Source organism: Callorhinchus milii, unplaced genomic scaffold (assembly GCF_018977255.1).
Source record: "Callorhinchus milii isolate IMCB2004 unplaced genomic scaffold, IMCB_Cmil_1.0 Scaffold3, whole genome shotgun sequence".
Lineage (NCBI taxonomy): Eukaryota > Metazoa > Chordata > Chondrichthyes > Chimaeriformes > Callorhinchidae > Callorhinchus > Callorhinchus milii.
In genome coordinates, this window is record NW_024704744.1 from 92,084,485 (window position 1) to 92,104,769 (window position 20,285).

Here is a 20,285-nt window from a genome sequence, read left to right on the forward strand (position 1 = left end):
ATCTCTGGTTTGGGCAATAGGAGCCAGGACGCCTGAGTTTGATTGTTATCCAATCGCCCAATGATGATAACAAGAATCCTAACATTTGATATGGTGCCTTTCACATCAGGAGGACGTCTCAAAGCGTTTCACAGGATATATTGTAAGGTGCGTGGATGAATGTGGCAGTCAATTTGCATACAGCAACAACCCAAGTGAAGTGAATGAGCAATTTTATTTGGAGAATTGTTGGCTAGGACACAGGGAGAGAGAAAGAGAGAAACTCGCTTCTCTTTTCCAAAAGCGCTGTGGGATCTTAAACATCCACCTAAACAGGCACAGTCATTTTCATCATCTCATTCGAAAGTCCCAGCCTCCGACAATGCAGCACAGTCCCAGCACTGCATTGGAGTGTCATCTTAGACTATATGAGTTCCAAGTCCTGATGTGGGGCTTGAACCCATCATCTTCTAACTCAGAGTCGAGATTGCTACCAACTGAGCCAGGTTGACACACATAATGAAATGATACCCAAATAAGAAACGTTCACTTCAGCCTAGAACAGGTAGAGAGGGAAGAAAAAAAGGTTGTGAAAATGTTGGTTCAGGAATCAAGAAAATATTCATCAGAATCAAATTTAATTTGTAAATAATTATTATTAATTTGTCCTGAAGCTGTGTGCAACCTTGGCATCAGGTTTGATTCCCATTTGGCCCCTGACCCGCACTGCTTCTCTCCACCTCAATATCGCTTACCTCTGACCGTACCTCACACCTAATGCAGCTGAAACCTTTATCTATGCATTTGGCACCTCCCACTTCGATTTTTCCAATACCCATCACTCCAGTTCCACCATTCATAAAATCCAATTAATTCAAAACTCCGCCGCCTTTATCCTCAGACACACTAAACCTCTCGACCCCATCACCCCAGTCCCACTGCATTGTAAAGGTAATCCGCTCATAGAATATTACAGCACAGAAGGAGACCATTCGGCCCATCATGCCTGTGCCAGCTCTTTGGAAGAGTTACCCAATCGCCCGCTCTTTCCCCATATTCCCGCTCTTTCCTGTTCAAATACCTATCCAATTCCCTTTTGAAAGTTGTTATTGAATCCACCACCACCCTTTCAGGCAGCGCATTCCAGACCGTAACAACTCTCTGTGTAATAAAAAGTCTCCTCTTTTCCCCTCTGTTCTTTTGACAATTATCTTGAATCTCGATAACAATATCCAAAGAAATTCTACAATAGAGGGGAGATCTTCAACAAGGCTTACCAAATTCTGCTGAAAACATAATTGCTAATGGCTGAGAAGAACTCAGACACAGACAAACTGGAGGCAATAACTATCATAAACTACGAGCTCCCCCTCACCATCAACACCTCGTACCTACAGTCCTTTATTCCCAGTGGAATTTTATTCCCACCATTTATTCCCACCACTGGCAGGCGAGCCTTCAGCCACTCTGCCCCCATTCTCTGAAACTCCATCCGCAGTCCCTCCACCTCTCCCCCTCCCTTACCTCCTTCAAGACCCATCCTCTTCGACTGTGCCTTCGATGACCCTCCTTCCCCCTTGCCCTCCACCCTCCCCGATCCCAACCCCCAGCTCAGGTTCCAAACGCTGACTGTCCAACGCCATGAGACTTCCTCCCGACGTGAAAGGCGCTATACAAATGTAATTCTGTCGTCGTCGTTGTTGTCAAGGTCTGCCCGACTGTCCATCCTGGGGTGGCCACTTTACTCTTTCAAGTTCATTACAAAAAGAATTCAAGGGGAAGGTAGGGAAACAATCCTTAGACTGGAGAGAAGGTGCTAGTCTTGACCATAAACTGCAGTTGAAAAAGGAGGAGTGTTAAAGGGAATTGGCAACAAGAATGAGAATGGGATCAGATAGACTCCAACACAGACTTGATTTGCCTTTTTCAGTGTTGCAACATTCTATGATTGGTGTCAGCCTGGCTCTGAGTCAGATGGCTGTGGGTTCAAGACCCACTTTGGGACTTGGAATCGCACAGTCTAAGCTGATGCTCTAATGCAGTGCTGGTGGTGCGTTGCAATGTTGCCCTTCAGATGAGACATTTAACCGAGGTCGCGTCTGTGCCTGCTCAGGTGGATGTTAAAGATCCCTGATGTTAAAGGCGCTATTAGAAAAGAGAACGGAATTTCTCTCTCCCGGTGTCCTGTCCGACAATCCCCCAAATACAATTGGTCACCCTCTGCACGGCTGTTTGTGGACACTGCTGTGCGCAACTGGCTGCCGCATTTCACCCCAATAACAGACAGTCAACCCACTTTACAGAAGTTCTTTGAGTTGCCAACCACGTGATAAGAACATAAGAAGCAGGAGTAGGCCATTCAGCCCCTCGAGCCTGCCCTGCCATTTAATAAGATCATGCCTGATCAACTAACCTAATTCCATCTACCCGCCCTATCCCCATATCCCTTAATCCTTTTCATTTTTAAAAATCTATCGATCTCAGTCTTGATTATGTTCAATGATTGAGCATCCACAGCCTTCTGGGGTAGAGAATTCCATAAATTCACTACCCTCTAAGTGAAGAAATGTTTTCTCAACTCAGTTCTAAAAGGCTGACATTTAATCCTGAGACAAAGACCCCCTAGTTTCAGATTCTCCAACCAGGGGAAACAGTCTCACACTATCTACCTTGTCAAGACCCTTAAGAATCTTATAGGTTTCTATCAGATCACCTCTAATTCTTCTATATTCTAGAGAATATAGGCCTAGTCTATTCAACCTCTCATCGTAGGTAAGAATAATAAATGATAAGGCAGTAGAGCAAATGCAAGGATTATTATTATGATTCTAGGACTTTTATAATTCTCTTCAGTCCCTGATCATAACCAAGACTGATTTGACAAGATAAAAATTGTGTTAAAGCAAGCATTTTGAACCAAGCACAGCAGACGAGATGTATAAATGGAAAGTTGCAATTTTCAGCGAAGTGTTTAAATATTATTGTTGGGCTTTTTTTTTGTCAATTTTATTGTTTACCAATTTTATCTGGGGGATCCTGGGCCAGGACACCTGGAGAAAGAGAAATGCCCTTCTCTTTTCCAATAGTGCCGCGGGATCTTTAATATCAATAACGCAAGTGTTATTATGAATACCACAGATGTGAACATGAATCATGGGATTATTTGCACACAGAATGTCGCTGTTGTTGTGAAGGGTGCTACATCCTTTATAAACCATCCTTAGTTGTTTGTAGCTACCTCTGGAACTCTGTTCCTAGACAATATGAACAACAATGGTAACGGATCTGGTCTTCCACCAGATAGAATAAAAAGGGGAGAATAATGCTAAGCAGATTTAGGAAAGATTGAGAAATGGCTACAGTTGTTTTTTTTAAAATATGAGTAAAATGCAAATCAAGAATCTAAGTTTGTACAAGTTGGATTCTGCTAAAAGCCACTCCCTCCTTCAACAGGCACCAACCTGTGTCCCCCACCTTCAGAGGGTGGGCCTTCATCCATTCTACCCCCATTCTGTGGAACTCTACCTTGTCCGTCCATCCGTCTGTCCAGCCCTCTCTCAACGCACTTCTCAAAACCTAGCTCTTTGACCGTGCTTTTGGTTACCTTTCCTCCCTCCACTCCGCTTGTCTGTCACTCCTAGCTCAGGTGCCCAGCCAGCCGTGTCAAGCACTTTGAGACATGCTCTCGATGTGAAAGGTGCTGTGTAAAGGTGAATTGTTTTGCTTAAGCGTCTTTCACATCAGGAGGATATCTCAACGAGCTTCACTGGAGCTATAATGTAAAGTGTAGTGGCTGTTTATTTTTGTAGGCGAACGCAGTAGCCAATTTGCGCGTAGCAATATCCCATTAACAGACATGAAGTGTTGTAAGGAGGCACCTTATGATTGGGCTCCACTGTATTTTGGAGAGACAAAAAAAGACTACATACATAATGCTCATGAAAATAACGATAATATTCCATGTGATACATTATCGTATCATGTCGTCAGGGCTTCACAGGATATATTGTAAAGTGTAGTGACTGAGATTTTTGTAAGGAAATGCAGCATGCAGCAATGTCCCACAAACAACCATGAAGTGAACAACCCAATTTTTATCTGGAGGATTGCTGTCCGGGACAACGGGAGAGAAACTACCTTTTCTTTTGTAACAGTGCTAAGTAACCTGAACAGGCACAGGTGGGACCTCGGCTTAGAGTCTCATCTGAAGGATGGCACCTCTGACAATTCAGGTTTCCCACACACTGCATTGGAAAATCAGCCTCGACTGTGAGCTCAAGAGGTGTCAAACCCAACAAACTTCTGGTCCAGAGTGACCTGCCATCGCCTGAGCCAAGCTGACACTCCATCCGGCAAACGCTCCGGGACGCTACCCCGCGTGAAGGGCACTAGATAAATGCAAGTTGTTGATCTTGTAGATAATTATTATAAAATCACAGAAATATACAAGAACAACTTTACAGTATATTCTGTGAAGCGCTTTTGGACGTCTAGAAGATGTGAAAAGCGCTATATCAAATGCAAGGATTATTATTATTATTACTAAATCCTATCAATGGCAAATACTTAATCAAAGTGTGGCCACTTGCTGCTCGACTTGCTTCTGTGGACCTTTAAACCAGCTGCTACCAGATACAGTTACTGTCCTATAGATAGGCCGTGAAACATAGGAAGCTGGCAATGGGTTTCTTTCGTCTCAGTCTGGTACACTACAAGGATCCATCCAACATAGGAGATTGGCACTTTCCTAGATTTAATTATCACTCGATTTAAAATCCAGGTTAATATCTCCAGTTATAGTCAATTCACTTTACAGTACATTCTGTGAAGTGCTTTAAGATGTCTAGAGGACATGATTAGGCCTTATATCAAATGCAAAGATTCTTATAGTTATCGAATCACAAGGATTGCAATTCTGTACGAAGTATACAATTGTTTAATGATAATAATTATTAACGTTAATAGTTATTAATTATTATTGATCATACAATACAAAATATAAAATTACATTTGTTTGGCACCTTTCACGTCAGGAGGACGCCCCACGGCGTTGATATATAATGACGGTTATATATCAACTATTGCAGAAGCATTTTTATTTTAATAAATAATTGTACTTAATAATAACAATTAAGCATTGTGGTTACCACATTATTGAGACATGTCAAAGCGCTTCACAGGATATATTGTAAAGTGAATTGATTGTGTAACTTGTGGGCGAAATGCGACAGCGTTGAGACTCCATTTGTAAATTAAAATGTAATCTACTTTGAGACTTCTCAATCACATGACAGGGCGCTACATCAAATGCAAGGATTATTACTATTATTATTACTGCTGAAATGTTTGATAAATAATAATCCTTGCATTTGATATACCACCTCATCGTCTCAATGCGCTTCGTAGAATGTGCTATAAAGCACGTATTTTGTAGAACGTAGCAGCCAATTTGCACAAAGCAACGTCCCACAAACAGCCATGCAGTGAAGGACAATTTTATCTGGTGGCTGGTGGCCATATCAGTGAGGTGAACACAGCACACCTGTGAGATGTGAACTGTCACAGTTAGTGTTTTACCTCCCTAAAATGAGACCAGATAATTTCATGACATTTTCGAACATCAGGACTGAATATTGGGAGTCTTAGTGGTTAGCGCACTCTCCTCACAAGCGAGGACCTGGGTTTGATTCCCAGGCAGGGCAAAACTTCAGGCAAGTTTCCTTATTCCACACGGCTCTGTTTACCTGGCATTAAGTAGGAACCAAGTTGTTAGTAGATTGGTGGATCGCTTTTCGGTGATGATAATCCCTTCAAAAAAAGATTTGATCAGTCTATCCACGACTGTTTGCGGGACATTGCTGTGGCTGCCACGTTTTGCCCACAAAATACAGTCGATTCATTTCGCAGTATATTCCGGGAAGTGCTCTGAGACGTCTCAACAATGTGATAATAATAATCCTTGCATTTTATATAGCTCTTTTCACGTCTTCTATATATATAAGGTGCTATATCAAATGTAAGGATTATTATTATTATCCAATAAACCTTTCTAAGTGAGAATGCTAAAGCTTTTTTTTCTGAATTTTTCCTACTCTTTTCTTCCGGCTTTCACTCCCCTCTCGATTCTAAAGACAGTGATTCTAAAGACCTGAAATTGCCCCTTTACAGCTCTAACCCTGTGCCCTACTTGTTCTACTGTCTCGGTGCATCCGAAAGTATTGATCTGGGTTTACTTTTTCAATCCCATTTAAAATTAAAATGTCTTATTATTAAGTCGTCTTCTCTGAAAACAACATTCACTCTCTGCTACTGATGTTTCCTTTCATTAATCTTACCTGGACTCAAACCCAGATGTGAAAGGGTGTTTGCAAATCAAGAATGCGAATGTACACTTGCTGAAACTGAAATCTTCATCTGAGCACAGAGGAAACCCTGCAAGTGGCAAACTAAGGGATATTTCAGGCTGGGACGATCGGTCACCTGTTATGCACCTGTTCAACATTTTCAAGAGAATCTTAGAGAAATAATACAAACTGGTTATCAAATACAGGATGATCCAGTTATAAAGCGTCTCTCTGGAGTCTGTCTAAATATAACATGGGTCTTGCGATTACAAAATGGATCTCGTGGTTACAGAACTCTGATAATTTCTGATTGGTCATGTTGAACCCTCATGTGGAGAGCCACATCGTAGTAATTGTATAGGGCCTTGGTGAGACCGCACCTCGAGTATTGTGTGCAGTTTTGTTCGCCTTATTTAAAAAAGGACATACTTGCCCTAGAGGGGGTGCAGCGTAGATTCACGAGGTTAGTTCCTGGGATGAGGCGACTGACCTGTGAGGATAGGCTGAATAAACTAGGGCTATATTCTCTAGCGTACAGAAGAATTAGGGGAGATCTTATTGAAACATTCTTAAAGGGTTGGATAAAGTAGACACTGAGGGTCTGTTTCCCCTGGTAGGAGAATCTGTAACCAGGGGTCACAGTCTTAAAATTAAGGGGTCAGCCTTTTAGAACAGAGTTGAGGAAACATTTCTTCACTCAGAAGGCTGTAGATGCTCAGTCCTTGAACATCTTCAAGGCTGAGACTGATAGATTTTTTAAAAATAGAGGGATTAGGGGATATGGGGATAGGGCAGGTAATTAGAGTCAGATCAGAAGATCAGCCATGATCTTATCGAATGGCGGGGCAGGCTCGAGGGGCCGAATGGCCTACTCCTGATCCTAATTCTTATGTTCTTATGTAATTAACACATTCACATCACAAGCGAAAGGACCCGGGTTTGATTCCCGGGCAAGGTCAAACCTTAGGCAAGTTTCCTTACACCACACACCTGTTTACCCAGCAGTAAGTAGGAAACTGGTTGCTTGTCGATTGGCGGGTCACTTTCCTGGGCTAAATAATCACTTAAAAAAATTGGGTCACTCAATCCACGACTGTTCGTGGCTCGCTGCTGTGCGCAATTGCCTGCTGCATTTCGTCCACAAAATACACAGTCAATTCACTTTACAGTATATTGTGTGAAGCGCTTTAAGATGTCTCAAAGAAGTGATAAGGCGCTGTATCAAATGCAAGGATTATTATTATTATTATTATTATAATGTTCCACAGGATTTCGGTAATCACATTTCTGTTTTGAAGTTTACAAGTTTGAAAAAAACAAAGACTTTAACTTTCTGTTTTTTTCCCCTTCATGAGTCTTGAAGCATGAAAACTGGACAGGGATAAAACTAAATAACCCTGTCAATGAGATTTTATTTCAGGGAAGATAATAGCCTAGATTTATTTTACTTCTAATATTTTTAGACAAGATATTCTCTCTTTAGCCACAAGGCTGCTTTGCAAAAGAGTTGAAAGACTGTATAGGTAGAAAAAAAACACTAATCCTAATTGGGGCTCACTGGAGTATTTTCTGACACATTCCCTCACATCCAGTTTTGTTCTCAGTTCCCCCAATGCTGTTCCCAAGGACACAGCAACCTGCTGCTATTCTCTCAAACAAATTCACTCGGTATTATAATCTGACCAGTGGGCTCCTGTGGTGTTCCTGTGGATTTGGAACACATTTGTTCAACGTCCCAAAGACTATAATAGATGACAGTTCTGAGATCCACCAAATATCTTTAACCCGAAAATCTGTTTTTGTAAAAAAAAACTCGATTTTCACTCTAATTCCTCTCATTTAACAGCCAGCCTGCCTAGTTCACGAGTGGGACTTGGAATAAAAGCATTAGGAGCTGAGATTGTACCCACTTGCCTGTTAATAATAATAATAATCCTTGCATTTGATATAGTGCCTTATCATGTCTTCGAGACGTCTCAAAGCGCTTCATAAATTATACTGGAAAGTGAATTGACTGCATATATTGTGGGCAAAACGCGGCAGCTAATTGAGCACAGCAGTGTCCTACAAACAGTCATGGAGTGAGTGATCACATTATTATTAACCCTGCAAGCCAAAGACTGAACCGAACAGGTAGATGATCCTACCTGGAAAGCAGCAGGAAAGCTGGCCAGTGTCTGCAATGGTAAACTGTGCTGATTTAGCTGGTTAAATTCTACCAGTACTACTAATAATAATCTTTGCATTCGATATAGCGCCTTATCACGTCTTCGATACGTCTCAAGGCATTTCACAGAATATACTGTAAAGTGAATTGACTGTATATTTGCACAATTGCGCACAGCAGTGGTCAATAAACAGTTGTGGATACTTGAAATGTGAATGAACAGGGAATGGGATTAGAGCAGAGAGCTCCAGTGGGAGAGTGAGCACAAGCACAGATGTGATGGGGAGAGAGCAGGGAATGTCATTAGAGTAGAGATCACCAGTTAGGGAGCGAGCACTAGCAGACATGATGAAAAAAGAGCAGGGAACGGGATCAGAGTAGAGAGCTTCCAGTGATGGAGCGAGCGCCAGCAGATATGATGGGGATCGGGAATCGGACTAGATAGAGCACAGAGATCCGGGGGGGGGGGGGGGGGGGAGCGAGCACCAGCACATACTTGATGGGGAGAGAACAGAGAATGGGATTGGAGCACAGAGATGCAGTTGGGGAGCGAGCACCAGCACAGACACATTGGTCCAAATGATCCCTTCTGTGATTTTAACAGATTATAATTCTAATTGAAACTGGAAATAACAGCTTGTCCAGACAAGACCACAGTATTTGTTCTAGCTTACTCCTGCCTGACTGACGATATATTAATAATACTTAATATATTTAATATATATTAATACACTAATCCTTGAAATAGCGCCTTATCACATCTTCGAGATGTCTCAAAGCGCTTCGCAGGATATATGTAAAGTGAATTGACTGTATATTTTGTGGGAGAAACGCGGTAGCCAGCAGTGTCCCACGAAGTCATGGATTGAGTGATCAAATTTTTTTTTTTTTGAAGGAGTTATTATCCCCGGAAAAGCAATCCACCAATCAACTACAAACCGGGTTCCTACTTACTGCTAGGAAAGAGGCGTGTGGAACTTGCCTAAGGTTTTGCCCTGCCTGGGAATCGAACCAACTTGCGAGACTAGTGCTCTAACCAATACACTACAGAACTACAGAATATATTCATATTCATGTCCTAGCTTGCACAACATGTTCAGTTATTCGTGAAGACACAACAGCCTTGCTAGTTCCGTTCAATCTGAAAGACACTTTTAACTTATTTTTTATTGAAGTGCATGACCAATTTTGTCTGGGGATTGTTGGCCAGAAAATGAGGAAAAATTATTTCTTCTCTTTTTGAATAGCACACAGGATCTTCACTATCCACTAGACAGGATCTTGGTTTAACATCTCATTCGAAGGACAGCGGCTCCAACAATGCAGCGGCTCCCCCCAGCACTGCACTGGAGCATCAGCTTAGACTGTATGAGATCTAAGTCCTGACGTGAGGCCTGAACCCACAATCTCCTGACTCAGAGGCGAGAGCGCGAGTGACTGAGCCAGGCTGACACCTGATGGATGATTACTGTAGCACAATTACTGATGCCTTGTTATTACCTTAATTGTGACAGTTTGAAACCGAGGCAGAACAGGACTGGAGACAGGAGCTTTTCTTTCAACTCACAATTTAACCAAGGGTTTAGCATTCAATCTTTCGTTTGCTTGTTCTCTTGTCTCGGGATATATGAGACATTCGGGGTTTTTCTCACGAGAACTGAGAGGGTAAGGGTAAGGTAGTAGGGTAGAGAGTAATAGATTATTTCCACAGTAATGAGAGAGAGGGCAGACATTTAAGATAATCACAGAAATAATTAAAGGGGAGATTATAAGAAATTCTTCACACAGAGGGTGGTTGAGAAGTGGAATTGTCTGCCAGCCACAAACCACAGTTGAAGCAGAGACAGAAAATTCTTCTACAAGGGAATTAAACATGAGTTTGAAGGGCAGATGTATTAAAGGGAACGAGGAGTGAGACTGAAGAGATTGTGGAGACCATCACAAAATGCCGTGACATATAAAGGTTTCTTCGCCAGTTTAATCTTCCTTGCAAGGACAGCGCACAGTTAATTGTGTGTGTACCTGAGTTATATAGACCTGGAAGGTGTTGTTTTGGAACGATGATCAACAGAGTTTGCTGATGTCAGTCAAAAACGCTTGTCGATACTCACTGCCATATAGCACATAGTAGGAGGTTGGGTGAGCTACCAAAGAGAGGCTGTGCGTCAGAAAGAGTCAATGTGCGCAATCGATTTCCACTTTTCACCCACAAAATACAGTCAATCCACTTGACAATATATTCCGTGCAGCGCTTAGCGATATCTTAAAACATGATAAGGCGCTATATCAGATGCAAGTAATATTATTATTATCATTATAATTATAATGGCCCCAGGAGACGAGGGGACAGGAGAACATTGATACAGAGAAATCTGCAGCAAAAGACAATGATCAAGGAAATGAATGAAGCAGATAAGGTAACTACACGTGTTAATGTAGTTAACATAATTTTTTTTTGTCCATTTAACGTCCATTTAAGGCGTAGTTGATTACACAGGAGTAACTTTGACTGCACCCTTTTTAGGAGAGTTAAATTAGGGTGTAAACTGTCTCATCACCTAACAAGAAGAAAATGCTCCAAGCCTGCAAACCTTGCCAGTAATCAACCACATCAATGAATCATGTGGTCTGCAGCAATGCAGGGAAAATAATCCAGCAGCATATATTAAGGTTAGGTAATGTTCCAATTGTTGATGAAGGTAAAAGAATGGGACCTGCTTGTGATCTCAAAGAAAAATCCCCAAATGAAAACATACAAGTATTACAGTGCGAGCTCTACACTTTACGTGCCAGTAAACTCGCTCTCACACACACACATTCACATACACACGTACGTACGCACGCACACACTCACTCACACACTCTCTCTCACACACACGCTCAAACACACAAGCTCACACACACACGCTCGCACACCCACCCTCCCTCACTCCCTCAATGCCCTGATTGCTACTTGGCTCCAATACAGGTTACGCAGGTCTGAACAGATTGAGCAGGTTGAAAAATGGGCCATACACAATGACCGTGAGTATCACTGGGTGGGCGGATTGAATGCAAGTTCTCAGTATTCAACCAGAAACTTGTTGCTCATTAAAATAATTGTTTTTTTCCTTCTTTTGTTATCTCGCAAACTCCCAAAAGGGGAAAACACATTCACTGCTCTCCATTAGGAATGAGGCTTTTTTTAAAAAAACACAAGCGTTCTATTTCAGTCATTGCAAAACAAGACGTTCAAATGAACTGAAACTTTCTACTAAAAGTGTATATGTTGAAAACAAAAGGTGTGTTTTTGGTCTTTTGTCATCTCTACACGAGAGGTCACCTATACAGAAAAAATCCCTGCATGTTGCACTCCAATATACAGGGTGTTTACAAAGTCCTGTTACCCCCATGTTCACCCCCCCACCCACCCTACAGTGCACTGACCAACCACTGACACAAGTGGAAGAATGATGATAATTGTATTTAGAAGTACATTATTGTATTCAGTAAAAGTGTGTAACTGTATTTAGATGCCCAGAGGATGGATGGATGGGTGGGAGGGAGGGAGTGCCATCATTTTCATGGCAACAACAAAATTATATTTGTAGAACGCCTTTCACGTCGGGAGGACGTCCCAAAGCGCTGGCAGATAGTGATCCGTCACCACGTTCGGTGCCACATCTTCCAACAACAAATTGCATTTATATAGCGCCCTTCGCACAGAGGGGGCAGGGTCCCAGTGCACTTAACTTGGATGGAGTGACATGGTCTGAGTGAGGAGGCAAAATGCATCTCATGAGAAGTTATTTCAGCTTCTCTGTAATCTCTTATTCCTGTTTTGTAACAAGGAGTAAGAGAATTTTGTACCCAACAATGTTTACTCAATGCCTCAGTTAGTAAATTAATTGCCCAATATGGAACACTTTGGCAGGCTTGAGGTCCCAGGTTTGATTCACAGTATGCACAGAGTTGGGTAACTTGAACTGGTGCCATTGGAATTTGCCTTCATGATCCTTAGCAAGGAAAAGAGTAAAAATAACATAGTTCGGAGATTTTCATCCAGGCTTCTGTTGACTACTGTGAGGTCATGTGAGGACATGTGATGAGGACAGGCCGAGCCTTGGCTGCGATCACTCACAAAGCCAGAGAATCCGTTGACTCACCATGTGGCGTAGTAGTGTACTATAGCGTCACAGTCTCTCTGCTTCCACAATCTGGAACTCCATCCCATCGTCCCTTCACCTCGCTTCCTCCCTTGCCTCCTTCAAGGCCGGTCTCAAGACCCTTCTCTTCGACCGTGCCTTTGGTCTCCCTCCCATCTCTCTGCCTTCCCTCATTCCTACACCAACCCTCCCCCAGGCTCGGGCCCCAACATCTGACTGTTCAGCACTTTGGGATGTCCTCCCGACATGAAAGGCGCTCTATAAATGTAATTTTGTTGTTGTTGTTTGTTATTGTTGTTGTCACTGATGCTGTGAAACAATACCCAGCAAATATGAGTGATGAGTGTTGAAGACAGAGAGACGGTAGTAGATATGCATTGCAGAGCAGAACCACAGCATCTCCAAGACCCATCATCAAGATTAAAACCTAACATGGGTCCAACTGCATAAAGACTGAATATTTAGCAATAGACCAGAATATTTAGCAACGGGCCAATAGCATGTGGGTGAAGGATTAGTCAAATGTCCAATAAATGCATTCCAACAGACCTGCAAACTCACAAGTGGTTTTGCAGTCAACATTTGTGGTCCAGGCATTATACAAACACCCCCCCCACTAGATGCCTATGGGTGCAACAGTGGATAAATGTGGCAGCTTTTCACCTCTGGGATCTGGCCTCAAATCAAAATCCCTCTTGACTTCAAGGATCTCATATGAAATGAGCTTGAATTGTCTCTGCTCAGTTCCGAATGTGCCCAAATTTGCCTTGTTATGAAGACGGCCTTGTCTAATAATAATAATGCTTGCAATTTATGTTGGGCCTTATCACGTCGTTGAGATGTCTCCAAGTGCTTCACAGAATATATTGTAAAGTGAACTGACTGTGTGTACGACAAACAGCAGTGTTCCACAAACAGTGGTGGATTGAGTGACCAAATTAATATTTTTTTTAAGGAATTATTACCCCCGGAAAAGCAATCCACCAATTAATTAACAACCGGGTTCCTATTTACTGCTAGGTAAACAGGCATGTGGAGTAAGGAACTTGCCTTATATTTCACCCTGCCCTGGAATCAAACACAGGTCCTCTCTCTTGCGGCAAGTGCTCTAACCAATTTCAGGACTCCACAAAAGTTTATTGTATCAGTGCAAGTTGTTATAAGACAATTAAAGTTTTGCCTTTTGCTAATGTTAAAAACTGAGGCCAGAATCCAAGAACAGCAGGTACAGAGCGTGAGTGACACAGCATGCAAATAGGCTATCCCGACTACCCAACCCATGGCAAACTTGTTAAGATTCACATGGCTACATTGAGGGAAGCTGTCCTCTTTGGTGCTACTCGATAGTTGAATGACAACATTATTTTGGGGAAATTATCTCATGTGGAAAATCAGCCGCATCAACATGTGAAGAAAAACATGTTTAGCAGTTTGTCTGAATAGGATTATTATTATTGTTTTTTTGTCTCCGGCAGCACAAAAACACACTGATGCGATTCTTGCCTCTTGCCCTCTCGATTTCCAATGAATCTCCACCCTCCTCAGTAACTTGAGCTCACAGTCTAGGCTGACACTCCACTGCAATATTGGGGGTGTGCTGTATTGTGGGAGGTGCCATCCTTCAAATGAGACATTAAACCAAGGTTCTATCTGTGTGTGTTCAAGTGGATGTTAAAGATCCCATGGCACTATGTAAAGAGGAATTTCTGCTGGTGTCCCGACCAACATTCCTCCAGATAAAATTGTCCTTTCATTTCGTAGATGTTTATAGGGATGTTGATTGGAATTCTGGGCTTGGTTTGGATACTGTTAAGCGTTGGTGATTGGTTTCTGCTTCTGTCTTGACACCTGGCTGACCAAAAAAAAACTCTTAAAAAAATATTAATTTGGTCACTCAATCCATGACTGTTTGTGGAACTCTGCAGCCCGTGTCCTCTCCCGCACCAAACTCCGTGACCCCATCTCCCCCATTCTCGCCCGACTCCACTGGCTCCCTATCCTTCAGAGGATCCAGTTCAAGATCCTGGTTCTCACCTACAAAGCCCTCCATGGCCTCACCCCCTCCTACCTCTGCGACCTCCTAACCCCCTACCAACCCGCCTGCTCCCTCCACTCAGCCGGCTCTGGCCTGCTCCAAGTCCCCGACCCAACACACCCCACCATTGGCGGGAGAGCCTTCAGTCACTCTGCCCCCAACCTCTGGAATTCCATTCCCCAATCACTCCGCCTCGCCCCCTCCTTAGCTTCCTTCAAGTCCCGCCTCAAAACCCTTCCTCTTCGACCATGCCACTGGTCACCCCTTTCCCCTCCCTTCTCCCTCCATGACCCCAGCTCGGATTGAAATGCTGTACATCCAGCGCCTTGGGATGTCCTCCCGACGTGAAAGGCGCTATACAAATGTAATCTTGTTGTTGTGTGGGACACACAATCCATTCACTTTACAATATATTCTGTGAAGCGCTTTAAGATGTCTTGAAGACATGATAAGGTACTATATCAAATGCATGGATTATAATTGTTATTATGTACGACTTGGATGATTATATGATTTATAAAGATAAAAGACTTATGTGAGTTTTATTTTACCTTCAGTGGTTTTGATGGAAGACTGAATGGGATTGGGTGGATGTATGACTTAGATGATTATATGATTTATAAAGCTAAGACTTGTATGGAGTTTCACTATATAGCATCTGTCACGGACGGACAGGGTATGAGGAGATCTGAGAGATAAGGGGGTGCCAGGGACTGGATGACTCGTCAGCCAACACAGTGTTGAATCCCTGGATTCATAATATTCTATCACTCATGTGGATACACATTTGAGCAGAGTGTCTTACCTTTAATGCACAGTGGATTACTAGGTGTGAGTTCCTTGCTCAGTTTGGGTTGTGGGTTACCATGCTGTTTTCGAGTTTCAAGGTACCGTTTGATCTTCAAGTTAACAGCTTCTTTGAGAAGAACGCAGACGTCCTAGAAATGCAAATGCAAACCCAGTGTCAGTCATTAAATTGTGTCAAGTTTTCAACTTGCCTGGAACCTCAGGTTTTAAAAGTATAATTATACATAGAGGTAATGGGCCCAATATTCGATCAGGGTTAATATTGCATTTTACAAACCTGTCTGCTCCCTCCACTCATCAGACTCTGACCTACTCCATATACCACCCACCCTACCATCGGCAGTTGGGCCTTCAGCCTTTCTGCCCCCACACTATTGAACTCCATTCCACAGAACCTTCTCCTTGCTCCCTCCCTTGCCTCCTCTTCGACTGCACCCTCGGTCAACCTCCCACCCACACACTCTCTGCCCTCTACCCCTCCTGATCCCAACCCCCAGCTCAGATGAAAATCCTTGACTGTCCAGCGCCTTGGGACGTCCTCCTGACGTGAAACGTGCAATGAAATTATAATCTGCTGTTGTTTGTTATTTGGAGAGTTAAGCAGCGTAGACAATGTGATTGCAAGTCCCAGTATGGGGCTTGAACCCACAACCTTCTGACTCAGAGGAGAGAGCGCTATCACTGAGCGAGTCTGACATACTAGCATATCCCCGGAAAGCAATTTGCCAATTGACTCACAGCTGGGTTCCTACTTACTGCTAGGTAAAGAGAAGCATGTGGAGTAATGGAAACTGCCCTAAGGTTCACAGGAAACCACTTTATCTTGGCTTCAAGCACGAGGCATGTGACAACTTTCGGAGGCTACTTTGGTTGGAACAACTTCTTTCCCCTCTAACAGCCTTGACCTTCTGCACCAAGCAGCTGAGACTCGCTGTACTACGAGCAGGGACAGGTGCCTCCAGCAACAGTGCCAGTAAGATGGGCAGCCTTGGATGCAGGTGACACACATGCCTTCTCCCAGCTCAGTGCAAGCTCTGATACAATGAATACGATAGCGGCATCTTACAGACAAAGCCGAGGCTCTCCTCATTAACGATTTGAGAAGACAAGAGCACGCATATACATAGTAATAATAATAATCATAATAATATCCTTGCATTTGGTATAGCGCCTTATCATGTCGGAAGGATGTCTCAAACACTTCATATGATTTACATGAGGATAAAACTACTCAAGTGAGCCCTGCTGAATTGTCTCTCTAATGTGGACTGACAAAGGACATCTCAGGATGTTTTGCTGCCTCACAGCACACAGACTGTGTCACTGCATTGGGTAAACGTCCAATAATAATAATATGCCTTATCCAAGGCTCTAGTCTTTCACACCTGTAAAATCTGTCATATGTGTCATATGTAAATTAATTACACAAGCACTAAACTTCCACCTCGTATGTTTTTCTCCAGTCTTTTCTTTGGGAATGTTGTTATGCGATGATGTCTCTAAATACTGCAGTTAATATGTGTACCAGAAAGTGCTTTTTGTTCTGTTTTGTTCTGCCTCTGTGAAGTCCTTTGTCAGGTCCTCCTGACATAAGACTGTATAAAATTGTTGCTGTCCTGCCAAGCCTCTATAATTGGACGTAAGAGTCCTTAGTCTAACGTGGTGTGGAAGGAAATAATCAACCAGGGCTACTGCTGTTCTATCAAGTAACAACAACAAAAACAACAAAATTATATTTGCATAGCGCCTTTCACGTTGGGAGGATGTCCTAACCACTGGACAGTCAGTGTTTCGGACCTGAGCTGGGGATGAAGGGTAGGGGGGAAAGGAGGGTAACTGAAGGCACGGTTGAAGTCAAGAATCTTGAGATGGGTCTTGAAAGAGGTAAGGGAGGGGGCCAGGCGGAGGGACTGTGGGATGGAGGGGCAGAGTGGCTGAAAGTCTGCCTGCCATTGGTGGGGCGGGCGAGGCGGGGGACGTGAAGCAGGCCGGAATCTGCTGAGCAGAGGGAGCGAGCAGGTTGGGCAGCAGGGGAGGAAATATTTAATCCAAAATGCTTGGCCAGGATGATTGTATTATTGTAATAATATTGTACATAATAATCCTTGGATTTGATATAGCACTTTATCATAGCATATACTGTAAACTGATGTAGCTGTGTGTATTTTGTGGGCAGCTAATTTGCACACAGCACTGTCCCACAAATAGCCATGAAGTGAGTGACCAATTTTATTTGGGGGATTGTCAGCCAGGCAGATGAGATCTCGGTTTAACATCTCATCCGAAGGACAGTGCAATCACATAGTAAACTACATAATTTCCATTTGGAAGCTACAACCTTGTGAGATCAGTTTCAAGGTGCATGTGGGAGAAGTATGTCTCTCGTCCAGTTACCTACTACCACATGTAGCCAGTGCCAGTGACCAGGACAACATCAAATTACATTTACACAGCGTCTTTCATGTCGGGAGGACATCACAAGGCACTGGACAGTCAGGGATTGGACCCGAGCAGGGGTTTGGGATCGGGGGGGGGGAGAGGGGGTAGGGGTAGGAGGGTGACCAAAAGCAGGGACAACGAGAGAGAAAAATTCCCTTCTTTTTTCCAATAGTGCCATTGGATCAGACACAGATGGGAGCTCGGTTTAACGTCTGCCTTATCCTAGGTGATTAACCATTCTGTGCCCAGTGATAAACTCAGTCATTCACTTCATGGCTGTTTATGGGATGTTGCTGAACCCAAATCGGCTGCTGTTATCATCTTTTAAAATACACTTAAAGTCACTACACTTTACAGTGAATCTTGTGAAACACTTTGGGACAACCTCCCAATACGAAAGGCACTGTATCAAATGTATTACAACAGTGACAACAACTTGCATTTCTATAGCAGCCTTTACTTGGGGTAGCGTCTCAGAGCACTTATTATTATTATAATTTTCACTTCTCCCAGAAGAATCGCATAGGCAATCTTGCAATTGTTAAGCAATCAGATTAAATCCACCACAGGGGTTTTAATCTGTTTTTCATACAGCGAGTTTTTGGGATTTGGAATTCATTGCCTGAAAGGGTAGTGGAAGCTGATTCAATAACAACTTTTAAGAGAGAAGTAGATACTTATTTGGGGAAGACAAGTTTGCAGGGCTATGGGGAGAGAGCGGGCGAGTGGGATTGAATTGGACAGCTCTTTTCAAAGAGCCGGCGCAGACACAATGGGACGAATGGCCTCCTTCTGTACTGTATAATTTCTGGAATGAATATGCAGTTACTATTTTTTTAAGATATAAAACAATACTTTTGGTTATTCAAGTAAATCAACATCATCTCTGAGTCATAAGGTGAGCCCCACTTTGGGACATGGAGCTCACAGTCCAGGCTGATGCTCCATTGCAGTGCTGGGGGGAGCACTGCACTGTCAGAGGTGCCCTCCTTTGGGTAATATGTTAAACTGAGGTCCTGTCTGTGCCTGTTCATCAGATGTTAAAGATCCTGTAGCGCTATTTAAAAAAATAAGGGAGTTTCTCTCTCCCAGTGTCCCCTGGCCAACAATCCCCCAGATACAATATTAGTCACTCAGTTCATGACTGTAAAGATCACTGCTGTGTATAAATTGCCTGCTGCATTTGCCTACAAATGCACAGAAACTCTGTGACGTTCTCTCCGTTTCAGGCGCTCAATCTTATTCCAAGTTAGGTCATTGAAATGCAGTTGTAGTTTGCCAAAATATTAAATCCCCCAAACACACACAATGAAAGCACTGAGCAAATTAATGAAATGAAACATGTCGCAGGCTTCAAATATCACAAGAATTGTTGGCCATTCAGGAGCCTCTCATGAGACTGTTTTTCCATCAATGCACAAGATATATAAATACATCATTGTACTTTGGTGCCCTCCCTGAAGCTATGTGCTGTTTTTTCTTGAAGTGGAATCTATTTTGTCAAACCTCCTTATGGTGTTCAGTAAACCAGCTGGTGTCTTGACTTGCACCTCGAGGCAAAATCTGAAGATCCACCAACACTGCAAAGTTCCCACACTGCAAAACAAAAGGGAAAGCATCAAGGTTGATCATACACAAGTTGCGCAGGTAGATGGCTCCTATGTTTGTATTTACTGACGAACGCTAAGTGTAGATTAATCTTCCATCTGCAGTCAATTAAAACTTTGGCTTCAACCAGATGCTGTATACACACATACGTTCGTGCAGTATGTTGACAGAGCTCAACAGCAGAAACATCAAATAAATCAGTGATAAAATACTCGAGGGAGAGACTATGGGGTGCTCTGTTCACTAAGGCATCAAGCCTAAACAATGTACACTTGCATCACATTACTGCTAGAGCAGAACTATGCAATGTTTGAAAAAAAATCTTTCCACATAAAATACGGGCTTTTTCCAAATTTCGGTCATCAATATGTTTGATGTTAACTTGTGACTTAGTCATTTTAACAATGCATTTGTTCTAGTTTGGATTGGCACAAAAGCAGCTGGAAGCCTTGCTGGGTTCTATTAATGCCCAAATGCAGTACAATGCCATTGTATTCTATTACTCTCACCTACTGAAATTCAAAGCCAACTTGCTATATCTCAAATTTCAAAGCTGTTTAAATCTTTTTGTTCATAATGATCACAGCAGGATTGTTTGCTGCTTAAGTTCGTACTTTCCTTTGTGCTGTAAATTTCGGTACAATCTTTTGGAATAGTGCTCGATCTTATATTTTATGAATGAGAAGATGTAAGTAAATATCTCTGAATATAGTGTATTGAATTTTAGCTAGAGCAGAACTCCAAACTCGTATGATCAAAAT

General features: G+C 42.7%; 1 protein-coding gene across 1 annotated transcript in view; it reads right to left on the reverse strand.

Annotated features, from left to right (window-relative positions):
- Window positions 1–20,285, reverse strand: part of LOC103186436 (SLX4 interacting protein) — a 72,594-nt gene that overhangs the window by 36,983 nt on the left and 15,326 nt on the right. The window contains exons 3-4 of the mRNA XM_042333331.1: window positions 19,423–19,512; window positions 15,476–15,608 (exon numbers count right to left, since the gene is read on the reverse strand). Of these exons, the coding sequence (XP_042189265.1) occupies window positions 15,476–15,608; window positions 19,423–19,512 (223 nt within the window). The remainder of the gene's footprint in view (window positions 1–15,475; window positions 15,609–19,422; window positions 19,513–20,285) is intronic.